Below are 14712 nucleotides of genomic sequence, written 5' to 3' on the forward strand. Positions count from 1 at the left end.
GAAAAGAAAAGAAAAGAAAAGAAAAGAAAAGAAAAGAAAAGAAAAGATTCCAGGCCTCACAAGGCCCTTGTTTCTGGTATCAAGAGCCATGGTCCAGAAAGACAAATCCAACAAATTTCAGCCATTTACCTCCCAGATTGTCCCCTCCCTTAAGTTCTACCTAGAGCAGGAAAATACCATGAAAGCATTAAGTACAGCCACAAATCTTTCAGTTTAGTGGTCAAGATTTCATATTCCCTTAAAAACACCTCTCCAGGAGGAAGTGAGAAGGAAAGAACACACAGAGGACCTTCAAAAGATACTGCTTAAGAAGAAGAAGAAAAGACATAGACCTGAATTTTTTTTTTAACATAATTGACATAACTTACATTAGTTTCAGGTATAAGGTTTTCTTTCTTTTTTTTTTTTAAATGCTTTTATTTTTGGGAGAGAGAGCGCACGCGCACAGGAGCCAGCAGGGGAGGGGCAGAGAGAAAGGGAAACAGAGGATCTGAAGTAGGCTCTGCATTGACAGCAGAGAGCAGGATGAGGGCAGGGCGGGCTCGAACTCATGAACCATGAGCCAAAGTCAACACTTAACCAACTGAGCCATCCTAGTGCCCCTATAAGATTCTATTTCTTAAGCTTGGTGTTGGACACCTGGGCATATGATTTAATACGATTGTTTATAGATTGTTCAGGTTAAAACATTTTGCATACAGAATTTTTTTTTTTTTTAATTTTTTTTTTCAACGTTTTTTTTTTTTTTATTTTTTTTAATTTTTGGGACAGAGAGAGACAGAGCATGAACGGGGGAGGGGCAGAGAGAGAGGGAGACACAGAATCGGAAACAGGCTCCAGGCTCCGAGCCATCAGCCCAGAGCCTGACGCGGGGCTCGAACTCACAGACCGCGAGATCGTGACCTGGCTGAAGTCGGACGCCCAACCGACTGCGCCACCCAGGCGCCCCAACATACAGAATTTTTTAAAAAGGGGGGTACCTGCATGGCTCAGTCGGTTAAGCATCTGACTTTGGCTCAGGTCATGATCTCTCTCTCTCTCTCTCTCTCAAAAATAAACATTTTTAAAAATTGAAAGAAAAAAAATGCTACTGTCCTGGTTTATTTTTTCACCTTATGAATCAGTAAAAATACAGTCATTAGCAACTTCAGTAAATATATACCAGATTCACTCTCTAGAAGACAACCCAATCGACAATCATAAAAGTTTCTATAATAACAAAATTGAGGGAAAATATAGAATTTGAGTTATTTGAAGAAAGTTCAATCATAAATGAAGATATATCCCCCAAAATATAACACACAAAAGCTACGTAAAAAGTTTTCAAAAAAAATTACTTTTTGCAAGTATATTCTTTCAGATCTTTGCTTCTTCCTTCAAAACCCCTCATTATCCCTCTACTCTCACCTATTCCTACCACCATCATCCTTCATTACCCCTTGCCCAGATTAAAATTAAAGTCCCAACTAGTCTCCCAGGTATCTACTCTCTCCAATCCAAACCCTATCTGATGCTGAAGACATGATAACTGTTTAAAATAATAATAATAAAAAGCCTAACAGATCAATCATGCCCCTACCTAAAAACCTGTACTGACTGGTTCTTTACTGTCTAAAGGTTAAGATCCCAGACTCTTCATCATGGTCTCCAAAGCAGTACAGCCTTCATCACAGATTTCTCCCTAGGAAGACTGCAGGCTCTTGCAGGAATTATATTTTAGATGCTTCCATGTCCTCAAGCCTTCTATAGCCCCTCTATAGCCCTAATGCACTGAAGTCTACCTAACTGAAATGGAAAAAATATATGTCTGTAAATTTCTTTCCGAATTTAAAAGAACACAGCAAATAGAAGCTCTATATAATTCAAATATAGCTCCTTAGAAATATATTTCCTAGGGTTTTTTTGAAACGAAAGATTTAAAACTACTACACTTATTTATCCATATTAAATCATTACATTTTATCTAAATTCTATTGCTATTCTTTACCCTTTATTCTTACCATTTAAAGAAAAGGTATTAAATATAACACATAAATTCAGAAAGTATGTAACATATAAAAGTATGCTGTAATATATTATAAAATAGGCATCCATGTAACCACAGCCCTGGTCAAAAAACAGACTAGAGCCAGTATCCAGGAAGTCCCCAGATGTCTCTTTCAGCTTACAACTCCATCCCTCTCACCTAGATTTACTCCCTATCCTCAACTGTATGGTAATCACATCTTTGCTTTTCTTGATAGTAATTACCTAAGTTTGAATCCATAAATCTGCATTATTCAACCTTCTTTTAATTTCTGCTCCACCAAAAAGGCTTTTTAGAATTTTTTTTTTCTGAATCTATCCCCCACCACAGATATACTGTGTTAACAGTTTATATAATATGGCCCCTTAAAAGGCCACAGACCAGTGTATATCTAAGATTTTTTTCACTCCAAGGAACCAGTTTTCACCCCATTGGTGGGGATACTGTCTCCACTGAGAAGGCATGCCCTAAGCAATTTAGTTTTACCTATTTTTGAGCCCAATATAAACGAAATTGTACAAGACTTGTTTTGGGGTCTGGCTTCTTTTGCTGAACATTGTGTTTAAGGTTCACCCATCGTTTTGCACATAGCTCTATTCCTTTTTATATGAATACCACAGTTTTCCATTCTACTGAAACAGACACTTGGGTTATTTTCTGTTTGGGGCTATTATAAACAACACTGCTCTGAACAATTTGAGTACCTAAGTGCTCGTCTCTCGCAGGGTATATACATGAGAATTCCTGAGCCACAAGGAATGAATACCTTCTATGTTACCAAATAATCCCTACGTGTTTTCCCAAAGCAATTATAAAAATATACATTTCCATTAGAAGTATATCGAGTCCCCTTAAAATTTTCTTACCTTAAAAGAGAAGTTAAGCAAAATATATTCTATGCCTTCTTTTTCTTTTAAGATCTGAAGATCACTGTGCAAAGGACTATCAGGGTCGACCCTAAGAATTACATAACAAAAAACCAATTAAAATAAAAAGTCCAAAGATTTTTTCTTACTAACCACAAAAATGAACCAGTTCAAGAGCTAAACAGAACCCCTAGGGTAAGTTTCAAACATAAACTTGCTCTATGGTCCCTGGAAAAATAAACTGCAATAGCTTTCAACTCCTTGAGATTAAATGTCCAAAAAGATCACAGTATTCTAAATCCATTCCCATAAGGGGATTCCAAGTTAGCAGTCATTCTAAAGGAAAGTCATATGTACATAAATTTCCTTAAGAACTCAAAAAAAAATAATCTGCTTCTCTAAAATTGTATTATTATTAGCCAAGGGATTCAAGGAAAGAAAATTACCATGGACAAGACCAGAAAAACTGAAATCACTAACAAAATCTAAATTTGTCTACAACTGTTTCTACACATTAGGGCCTACTCAAATTCCTCATTTCAAATACAAACTGGATATCACAGTCAATCAGGTTATTAAATTCACTTTTGTTTCTATAGTTCCCAATTATCTAACTCCATGAAACACTTTATCCCATAGCTAGTCCTTCTTCTCCTTCCTCTTTCTCACTTTACTTATTTAAGCCTAAGAAACAGCTCATTTTAACAACCTGAGAACTAGTTCTACAGAAACACAGCCTAAAATTCTAAGTAAAAACCATATTTTAGAGGTTATCAAATTAAGGGGGAAAAAGTCTCCATTGTGAAAGTCTATCATTACGAAGACTGGGTTAGCATATAAGAGTCACTTACTTCTGCAGTTTAACATGCCAGTCATATAAACTGTCATTTATGAGTTCCACTGAATAAATCCCTGTAAAGATATAGGCCATGTAAATTACTCTATTTGATCTTATACATATGACTTCGGTATAAATGAATACACTAAATAACCATCAAAATCTAGAAATTTTGCTACTAAAACATAGAATAACTAAGCTATATTGTAAGTATTTTGCCATTGAGCTGAGTATCTTATACTCTCAATAGATAATTAAAGCCATCAATGAAGAGGATTCTTTAATGAGCTGAGAAACTGTTTACCATTAACTGTGAATAGGAGGGGGAAAACTATGCAAAAATCATGTGTACTTTAAGATTCTTCTTCTATACACATGCAATTATTTCTATAAAAATGAAATCCCTCTATATAGTTTTATAAACTTTCTTCAACTTTCTGGGGCATCTTTCCAACTTAGTATGTAAGAAGTCTACTGTCAATCTTTAAATAACTATAGAAATTTGTTTCATGGATATACCATAATTTAACCAATTCCACCCTATATCTGATTATTAATTTTTAATTTGCTACTACAAACAATGCTGTAGCAAACAAGTAATTATTTAACATTTAAAAATAAACCCATATTCAAATATTTAACTATACTTGATCAGGTTTCTACAGATAAACTTTTAGACATATCGGAAGAAAAACAGGATGCCAGAACTTCTAGTAACTCCAAAGCAAGTTCTGCTTACCTTGGATTCTAAAGCAGAAATTTTTTTTGCTTGTTTTTTGTTTTTATGTAAGCTCTAATGATTTAGATTTGATCACTCTAAGAATTTCTGAATGGATCACAAAGCTACTTTTTCAAACATATTATAAGGTTGGCTCTTTCCCTTATTTAATATTGTTAGAATCTCAATAACAACACAGGGGAATCTTATTTCAAGTGGAGAGGTTCCACAGTATTTAAGTCTTATTCTGTAAGAAAGAACACTCAAACTTTGAAATGAAGGGGGAAAAAAGGCCAAAAACAAAACCAAACCAAAATCACCTATTCTTTTAAAGGTATGCCATAACAACCTCTACAATAAAAGTTGATTATGTGGTTAAAAAAAAAAAAAAAAAAGGAACAAAAATTCATAAAAATCAACTTGGCAATAGTTCTTTGTTCATATAATAGTTTCTTGTTTACTTTCCAAAGCAGATATTACTTGTAATATTCCTAGAAGATAAAAATCATCTATGAATTAATCCTTGTTAGCAAGAAGACAAAAAAATTTTTGAGGTATCCATAAAAACAATTTTCAAAAATCTGAACAAGTAAACTCCTCTTATTCTACCTTCCACATCTTTTGATAACTTGATTAAATCTGCATTTAAAATCCCTAAAATAAAGTTCATAACCATTTCTGTGCCTGTCCAGTTATATTATGAGAACTGAAGTTTACTATTTGAAACTTAAAAACAGCATAAGGACAACGGAGCAGACACCCAGGGGTCCTTACCTGCTTTATAACTCTGTGATCTGTATATGTCCCTGAGCTCTTTCATTAGCCTATCTGAAGCTTGCACAGACCCAGATACTGCACCCTGAAACAGAAAAACTGCTGTTTACCAGGATCTACAGAGTCCAATAACTGAAGATTTCAGGTATATAAGCCTGAAAGTTTACAATGAGATTTATAAAAATAGATCACAACTCAACATTTTAAAAACTCAAAGAAGCTTAATTAAATTGAGGATTATAAAGTTTCAACAGGAATATAAAATTGGGGGACAAGTCTGGCTCATTTATGATTTAAAAAAAAAAAAAAAGTCTAACCAACCTGTCTAGATCACCATGGCTCCTGCAGTAGCCTAGAAGTCAGTATAAACCTATTTCAAATTCTATTGATTTTTTAAAATATTAATTTTTTTTAAGATTTTATTTTTTAGAGCACTTTTAGGATCACAGCAAACTTTAAAGAAAGGTCCAGAGATTTCCCATGTAACTGCCCCCACAATGCATAGTCTCCCTTATTATCAATTTCCCTCACCAGAAGGTATATATTTTTTTAAGTTTATTTATTTTGAGAGAGAGAGAAAGAGGGAGAGAGAGAATATCAAGCAAACTCTGCGCTGCGAGTGCAGATGCTGACACAGGGCTCAGTCTCACAACCATGAGATCATGACCTGAGCCGAAATCAAAAGCCGGACACTCACCTGACTGAGCCACCCAGGCACCCCCAGAAGGTACATTTCTTAAATTGATGAATCCATGGACACATCAATATCATCAAAATCCATAATTTACCTGAAGGTTCACTTCTGGTGTTGTATACTATATAGGTTTGGAAAATGTATAACACCACATATCCATCACTACAGTATCACAGTATTTTCATTGCCCTTAAAAATCCTCTGCGCTTTGCCTATTTATCTCTCCACCCCACCTCTGGCAAGCACTGATCTTTTTTATGGTCTCCACAGTGTTGCCTTTTCCAAAATATCACACAGTTGGAAACATACAGTTATGCAGCCTTTTCATCAGATTGGCTTCTTTCACTTAGTAATATGGATTTAAAAACTCTCCATGTCTTTTCATGGTTTGACAACTCATTTCTTTTTTTTTTTAGCAGGGAATAATATTTCATATTGTCTGGATGTACCACGGTTTATCCATTAACCTACTGAAGGATATCCTAGTTGCTTCCAAGTTTTGGCAATTATGAATAAAGCTGCTATAAACATCCAGTATTGAGGTTTTTGTCTGGACAGAAGTCTTCAATTCATTTGGGTAAATACCAAAGACTGAAACTGCTGGAATGTATGGTAAAAATTATGTTCAGTGTTATAAGAATCCGCCAGACTGTCTTCAAAAGTGGCTGTATCATTTTACATTCCCATCAGCAATGAGTGAGAGTTCCTGTTGCTTCACAGTCTCCTCAGCATTTAGCATTGTCAGTGTTCCTGATTTTGGCCATTCTTTTTTTGATTTTAATAAGAATGTTGGGTCAGAAGCAAATTTTGAACATACTAGAAGGCCCTTACCATTTTAGACTATCAACTAACACAGTTTCATTAGTCTGATTATAAGCAAGAATGTTATACTGAAGGTCTACTTTACATTATTAAGAAACTGAGAAATAACATGTTCACCTGCAACTAGTTTCAGTTCTTTTCCATGTTGGGATTTCTCTAAAAATGAAACTGCACCAATATGTTATCCGAAGACTAACTAGGAATGCAACTACTTCTCATAAGACAAACATTTAGAACACCTTAGTTTAAAAAAATACACTGATCATGTAAAATTTAAATGTTAATGGCTGTACTACACCTTGCGGAATGGGTAGCAATCAGGTTCACAAAGTTATTTCCTACATTACTTAACTGGTTTAAACCCTAGTTTCACACCCATAGAATAAGAAGACTATTTTAGAAGTGGCTATAAAAGGTTGAATGGGAAGGTTTATAAAGTTTAAAGTACTTAGCTTAGTGTCTCTCATGTGAAAACATTAAATAATCTGTAGTTGTTTTGATTATAATATACAAACTAAAAGCAATCACAAGATACAGAAAGTACAGTAATCTTAATTTAAATGGCACAAACTGTTTAAAAAAATAATGAAGAGTTGAGCTAAATTTCTTTGCTCTCTAAAAAATAAATAAAAATAAATAAAAATAAAAATTTGCCAATTAAATTTAATAGTGTAAGACTGAAGGAGAGCGAGTAATTCATCTGCTTACAATACTTGGCATTTCCCCACATAATTCATTCCCTGTTTTTGAGAACCTGTGCCTAAGAAAAAGGTCCTTCTGAGATAGATGTCTTGGGTTTGATAAACAGCTCTAATACAAAGAAGTAAGAAATAACTGTTGAGACAAATGGCTAGACTCTCCTATGTTTTCCTACTTTGGGTATTTTAATGTATCATTCTCATTTATTCTACTCAGTAATCATCCAAAAGGTATGTATTATCTATATTTTAGAGTGGAGGAAACTGAAGCCACACAGCTGTGTTTATTACCAAACTCAGCATTCATTCACTCCATACCCCATGCCACTTCACATAAAAGAGATGTTAAGTCAAAAGAAAGAAAAAAAAAAAAAACTTTTGGTTTGGTTAGAGCAGGATAGACCAGATGGAAGCTCTGTGGAAAAGAATCTAAATTGTACTCTATTTGTAGAAAACACTAAATTTAAATACAGATCTCATGGTAGAAGGGGAAGCAGTATAAATAGGCTGGAAAGTGGGTATATACAGTGAACAGCAGGTTAATTCCAACATGTAAAAAGCAGATGAACATGGTAGAGAGCTATCAACAGATAAGAAACTTCAACAACAACAACCCACTAGGGCAACAAAACATGGCTGAATCCACAACACAGGCAAGGGTGGAGGAGGGTAGCTTAGACTGGTAGCTTAATGAATTGCCCTGTTTTATATTATTACCTATAATTACTTAATCCCAAAAGTATAGATTTTAGATATTTGCAAACACTTACATTGAGATGGTCTTGCCTTTGGGTCTTCCTAATTTTCTCTAATATTGCCAAATTTTCTTTTTCAATTCCTTCATCCTCTGACTTTTTTCCACTAATAGGCTCTTCTTCCTTCATCTCATAGTGATCCAAGTCTTCTATATCCTACAAAGATAAGAAAAATATCAGCTTATTGAAGCTTATGCCAAAAGTTAAATTACTCTTGACTCAACAAAGAACAGAAAAAAATGAATGGAAAAGGGAAAAAAACCTTCACATTCAATCCAGAAGTTTCCATCTTTTTATATCCTACATTTTCAGAGCTAGAATCTAAGCATATTTAATACTTTTATAAAGCCATAACTCTTTCTAAATAAATCTCCTATTAAAAGAAACTTTTGCAACAGTTTAGCATTAGGTATCAAGAACCTTATTTTTATACTTTGTTCCAGTAATCGACTTCTAGAAATCTACTATAAGGGACTAATTTAAAATGTGAACATTGACTTAGGCATAAAGATGCCTATTTAAACTTTATAGCTACAAACCACTCCACAAAACTGCATGTGCAAAAATATCAGAGCAGGTACCTCAATTTCATGAAATATAAGACCATTAAAATGTCAACATAGCATAATTGTTTCTTCTTTATCAATAATGAAACAAAAGGGCAGTGAGGATGGCAGTGCACCAATCCCTGGCTCTGTGGGGGCAGTGGCAAGGTGAATGAGCCAGGCTGGCCACTGTGGGTACCAGGTTCTGTGCTCAGGCTCCACCTGTTGCTTCTGGCTGCTGCTCTGGCCTTGCTCCAGACCAGGGGTGAGCTGGGGGACTGGACACCCCTGGGTGACCATACAGCTCACGCTAGTTAGAGCTGTGCTGTCCAACAGGGCAGTCTCTTGTTTCTTGTGGCTGCTGAGCACTTGAAATGTGGCCAGTCTGAATTGAGATGTGCCTTAAGTATATAGTCCACACCAGATTTGGAAGACTCAGTGAGAAAAACAAAGAGTTCATTATTTTATTTTATGTCAATTATGTTGAAATCATAATTTGAACACATTAGGTTAAAAAAACATACTAAATGGAAAAAATAACGCAATGCAAAAAGCACACAAAACTGAATATATATGGGGCGCCTGGCTGGCTCAGTCAGGCGACCCAACTGTTGATTTCAGCTCAGGTCACGATCCCACAGTTTGTGGGATCAAGCCCGGTGTCAGGCTTGTAGCACGGAGCCTTCTTGGGATTCTCTCTCTGCCCCTCCCTTGCTCATGCTTTCTCTCTCAAATAAACTAAAAAAAAAAATGAAAAACTGAATATAAATCTCAATTATACTAAAATAAACACAGAAAAAAAGAGATTAGGACATAACTGAAATAACAATAGTTATTTCTAGAGATATTTAGTGCTTTTCCTTCTTTTCCAAGTTTTCTACAGTAAGCACCTACTGATTTTTGTAATTAGGAAAAAGTTAGATAAGAATTTGTGTTATATCCCTTGGTTAACATCTTTGATCACTACATCACTCTCCTCCCTCCTTTCCCATATCATCTATTCTTAAATCTATGCAGAACTTTTAAAATCGTAACCTTTTTCTATTATCTTCTCTACTTCAATCATCAAAATCTCTAAAGGAGTAGTTGATACTTACTATCTCCATTTTTTTTAAGTTTATTTATTTTGGGGGGGATGAAGAAAGAGTGCATAAATGCTGGGGAGAGGCAGAGAGAGAGAGAATCCCAAGCAGGTGCTGTCCACATTGTCAGCCCGAGGCCCGACTCGGGGCTTGGGCTTGGGGCTCAAAACCCACAAACCGTGAGATCATGACCTAAGTGGAAATTAAGAGTCTGACACTTAACCAACTATGACACCCAGGTGCCCCACTATCGCCATTTTTTAACCAAACTAACTCATTGTGATTTGTAGACCAGACTAAAGATCACCTCCATCCAGACTCGGCGGTCTTTTTCTTAGACTCTCATCTCTTCAACCCCTATTATTATATTCCTTTCTTATTCAGACCCTGTCCATGACTCCATGTTTCATAGAGCTCCCTCCCCATGAAAGGTTTACACCTTTGTTCCATCCCACACTTATTTTCTTCAGAGTTCTCACAAATGTCCTTAGTCTGTATCTCCTCCTAAAACTTCAAAACTCAGCCACATTCCTATCCATAAATCTTCTCCACTTGAGTATTAATGATGAATTCTGTTCTGTGTGGATTATCTTTATAGAACAATGTTCTCAGCACACCTTTTTCTGTGTAAGGCCTTTTTCTCAATAGTCACACCAAAGATAAACATATTTGTTTCCAATTCAAGACTTTTAAGCCATCTGCTTTGCTAGTCAACCTTGCTTTCCTTCCATGACTCCAACACATCAATCTTAATCTCCCAAAAAGACAGCTTCAATGCACCTAACACACCACGCCCAAGGCTGCTTGGGACTTTTTACCATATTATTTTAGTTACCTAGATTATCTTCTATTCACCTATCTTAATCTGACATCTTTGAAGTCCAGGCTCCTGTCTTTCTAGATTTCTTTCCCTAAATGCTGCTGTCCCTTCTTTATATCATTTTGAAGGGAAAAATGAAAAGTACATAAACTTTTGAATGTCTACTTCATTGTACACTGAACCCATGGAAAAGGCTTAAAAACATTAAATGCTTTTAACATTTAACTCTATCCCTAAAAAGTCACACAAATTACAAATTAGACATTAAGGATTATTTTGCTCCCACACTGACAAAACAAACCCACAACTACTTCTTTAGTTTTAAGGCATTCTAAGAAGTGTATTTTACATTTAAGATTTTCCAAATCAAGAAAAGAAGGTAGTAACTTGAATTAACTCTAAGATCCAAAATGGAAAAGATATTTTAAAATCAAGACTGTGGAACTCAAATACCTTTTATGTGGTCAATGTAGAAACCTAGATCTCCACTCTGAAGTCTGCATTTAAACACAAAGCCTCAGAGCTGGAAAACCTCTAAAATTGTATCCATGAGTGGCAATTAAACTGGTCTAAAGTCAAAGTCTTAGAATTTGCCCTACGAAATTCTTAGATGATTTTTCAACAGGAGGTAGCTTTACTACTTCTAGTGAATAGTCCCTGAAATGTTCTCAAACGCTCAAATTCAGAATTTTTTTTTCTATAATATTTATTTTGGGGGAGAGTGCAAGCGGGAGAGGGGCAGATAGAGGGGGCAGAGGATCTGAATTGGGTTCTGCGTGGACAGGCTGAAAGCAGCGAGCCCAATATGGGGATCGAACTCACAAGCTGTGGAGATCATGACCTGAGCCAAAGTCGGATGCTTAACTGACTGAGCCACGTAGACCCCCATAAATTCAGAATTTTTAAAACTTAATAGTTCCTCTTCCTAAAAATAACCAAGTACAGGTTAAGTATTGATTACTATTAAACACAAATATTATTTTAATGCTAAATGTTAATAAGAGCTTTTATTTGTTAGGAAATCAAATCCAAAGACATCAGATAAGTGATTTGCTTAAAACCATTAAAGTGTTATCATTAATTAAAGCTAAAAGCTGACTTTAGAAATTACACTCAATTTCAAATACCATGTGCTTTGCATTATTCCACATTAACAAAGGCTTATAAAGGAGATTAGAGAATTATTAAAAATGTTCAAAAATGAAGATTTAGTATTTATAAAATGTGATTTTTTAGATAAAACACCTACTTCAGCCATCTCTTCTTCTTCCTCTTCTTCTGAAGTTACTTCTTCTGTTGTCCCATTCTGAAAAGGAAAAAGAATTTGCTAGGGCTACACAGAATAAGCACACACTGAGTACATTAGAAGACTTTAGGGACAAGCTATCATTCATCTGTCACTAGAATTCCACTAAAAGAACTCATTAAAGTTGAACATTTACTTTTAAATCCAGGTTTGATGTGACAAATAATATTTATCAGTTTTTTAAAAAGAAACAAATTTTGAACAATTCAACTTAATAGATGCTTTGGGAATAAACAAAGGCAATTAGTCAATTATAAAGCAAAACTTCAGAAAATTCTGAAACATTCTAAAGAAAACATTTTACTCATATGGCTATGTACATAAGGTTAAAGCTACTGACTTCTTCCACTTAAAATAAATATCCCAAACTTTGGTTTCCTTAAAACAGCTACCTTTTTAACTTATATTTTAAAAGGTCAAATGTGTTAGTTATAAAGAAGTCGACCTTTCACAAAACTAAAAATTATAAAATGATCACCATTTTATTATAGAGCCACTTTTCTTTTTTACATGTCATTTATCACAGAATACTTGTCTACAAGACACAATTTGCCACTCATTCACAAGGAACCTGATGGGGTTTAAGGAAGGACCTTCATAACTAGTTTTGGCAGAGCTCAAAAAGACAACTTTTCTAAACCAGAGCACAGTTGTCTACAATACAGTGGATAAAGTTAGGACGATTTTTCTTTCTTTCCAGAAATACTTGCTGTATTTGTTCCAACTACAGCTGGAACAAATTTATTGTTTAAGAGGCCTAACTTGATGGCCTCTTAAGTGTGGGTATCAGAGCCAGAGAGAAAGGCACATTTTAAAAAACATAACTCAACACAGCAGCAAAATCACCTTTTCCTTTTACTCAGAGGAGTTGAAAAGTCTGCCTGCCAGAACCTCCCCATTCCCATGTCATAGGCAGAGCATAGGTGTACAAGTCAGCGGGGGAGGAGGCCATAGCAGAGAAGAGTGACAATTGCGGAGGACAGTCACATCAACCATTGACAATGATCAATGGTATGCCTCATCTATGCAGACAGCCAAGTATTGCCAGATATTTGAAGAAAACCAGCAATCTGGGGGGGGGGGGGGGAAGCACCAAGTTGAACAAACAGAACAGGTGACCTGAAGCATTATTAATGAAGAAAATAAAACAAAAAAATCTAATTGGAATCTTTAGCAATACTTGAGAAGGTATTACATCCACAAAATATAAAAAAATTTCTGTGCAAAGGAAAAGGCAATTCTAGGAAATCAAAAAGATTCTATCAGGAAAAGAAAAAAAAGAAAAAAAAAAGATGAACAAGGTGACCAAGTTGTGACACTGCTTTAGAACAATGGAGAAAAAGGATACAGGGGATGGGAGAGGAAGGGGTACAGAAAAAGAAGAGTTAAGGGAAATGGGAGATAGGAATACAGAGAATTAATATTCATCTGTAAGACTGAGGGAAAGAAATAAGAGACAAAGGCTGTCAAGCTAAAGAAAGACCTCAGATATGAAGTGGCTGTGAATGCCCCAAAGGAATATTGAAAAGTAAAATTCTGTACTTCACAGTTAAAAAAAAACAAAAAACACCTACCAATGTCCAAAAAGAAAAATTATAGAAAAAGAAGAATCAGGCATCAGGATTTTCACCTGCAGCAATAAATCCTGGAAGATAAAAGTGTAAAGAACCTAGAAGACACTCAATTATGAACTTAGAATTGTGTATGTAGTTCCATCAGGACAGGCACGATTCCTGTGTTTCTTTCATCTCTGTATTCTCAGCACCTATGTAGAGTACTTTACACAGAGTCAGATAGGTAGGTGTTGAATAAATAATAAAAACAGATACTGAGTATTCAAGGAACACTCTCCATATACATTCCCAGAAATCCTTTCTAGAAATAAAAACAGAGGACATGATTCAGGGATATATTTTTGGAGGTGGGAAGCAACCATGGAATACAAGAAACGGCAATAAGCAAAGACATAATCACACCAATGGTTAAGTTGAGGCAATTGTTGATAATTCAGCTGGGAAGCCATATTCTCTGACCAGAGAAAAACTAAAAATAGTCCAAAAGCCACCTAAGAATGTTAAAAAATTTTTTCTAAAGAACTCTTAAGAAGAAATTGACCCTCATGTCCCAGTAATCCAACTTCTAAGTATGTGCCCAGAAAAATGCTTGCACAGGTGTCCCACGAATATAGAGAAGAATGAACATGGTAGCACTATTGCTTTTATTTTTTTTTCAATATATGAAGTTTATTGTCAAATTGGTTTCCATACAACACCCAGTGCTCATCCCAAAAGGTGCCCTTCTCAATACCCATCACCCACCCTCCCCTCCCTCCCACCCCCCATCAACCCTCAGTTTGTTCTCAGTTTTGAACAGTCCCCTATGCTTTGGCTCTCTCCCACTCTAACCTCTTTTTTTTTTTTCCTTCCCCTCCCCCATGGGTTTCTGTTAAGTTTCTCAGGATCCACATAAGAGTGAAACCATATGGTATCTGTCTTTCTCTGTATGGCTTATTTCACTTAGCATCACACTCTCCAGTTCCATCCACGTTGCTACAAAAGGCCATATTTCATTCTTTCTCATTGCCACGTAGTATTCCATTGTGTATATAAACCACAATTTCTTTATCCATTCATCAGTTGACGGACATTTAGGCTCTTTCCATAATTTGGCTATTGTTGAGAGTGCTGCTATAAACATTGGGGTACAAGTGCCCCTATGCATCAGTACTCCTGTATCCCTTGGGGTAGCACTATTCCTAATAGCAAGCT

General features: G+C 35.5%; 1 protein-coding gene across 3 annotated transcripts in view; it reads right to left on the bottom strand.

Moving 5' to 3' along the window:
- The window catches only part of UBE2Q2 (ubiquitin conjugating enzyme E2 Q2), a 64652-nt gene that overhangs the window by 28752 nt on the left and 21188 nt on the right, over positions 1 to 14712 (bottom strand). For all 3 annotated transcript variants that reach the window (XR_007453885.1, XM_049613919.1, XM_049613918.1), the window contains 5 exons: positions 11888 to 11944; positions 8207 to 8347; positions 5223 to 5307; positions 3744 to 3804; positions 2893 to 2983 (listed from right to left, as the gene is read on the bottom strand). Coding sequence is in view for 2 of the 3 variants with exons in the window: in XM_049613919.1 (XP_049469876.1) it covers positions 2893 to 2983; positions 3744 to 3804; positions 5223 to 5307; positions 8207 to 8347; positions 11888 to 11944 (435 nt within the window). In the remaining variant the exon portion in view is untranslated. The remainder of the gene's footprint in view (positions 1 to 2892; positions 2984 to 3743; positions 3805 to 5222; positions 5308 to 8206; positions 8348 to 11887; positions 11945 to 14712) is intronic.

Source organism: Panthera uncia (assembly GCF_023721935.1).
Source record: "Panthera uncia isolate 11264 chromosome B3 unlocalized genomic scaffold, Puncia_PCG_1.0 HiC_scaffold_1, whole genome shotgun sequence".
NCBI classification, from domain to species: Eukaryota; Metazoa; Chordata; class Mammalia; order Carnivora; family Felidae; genus Panthera; species Panthera uncia.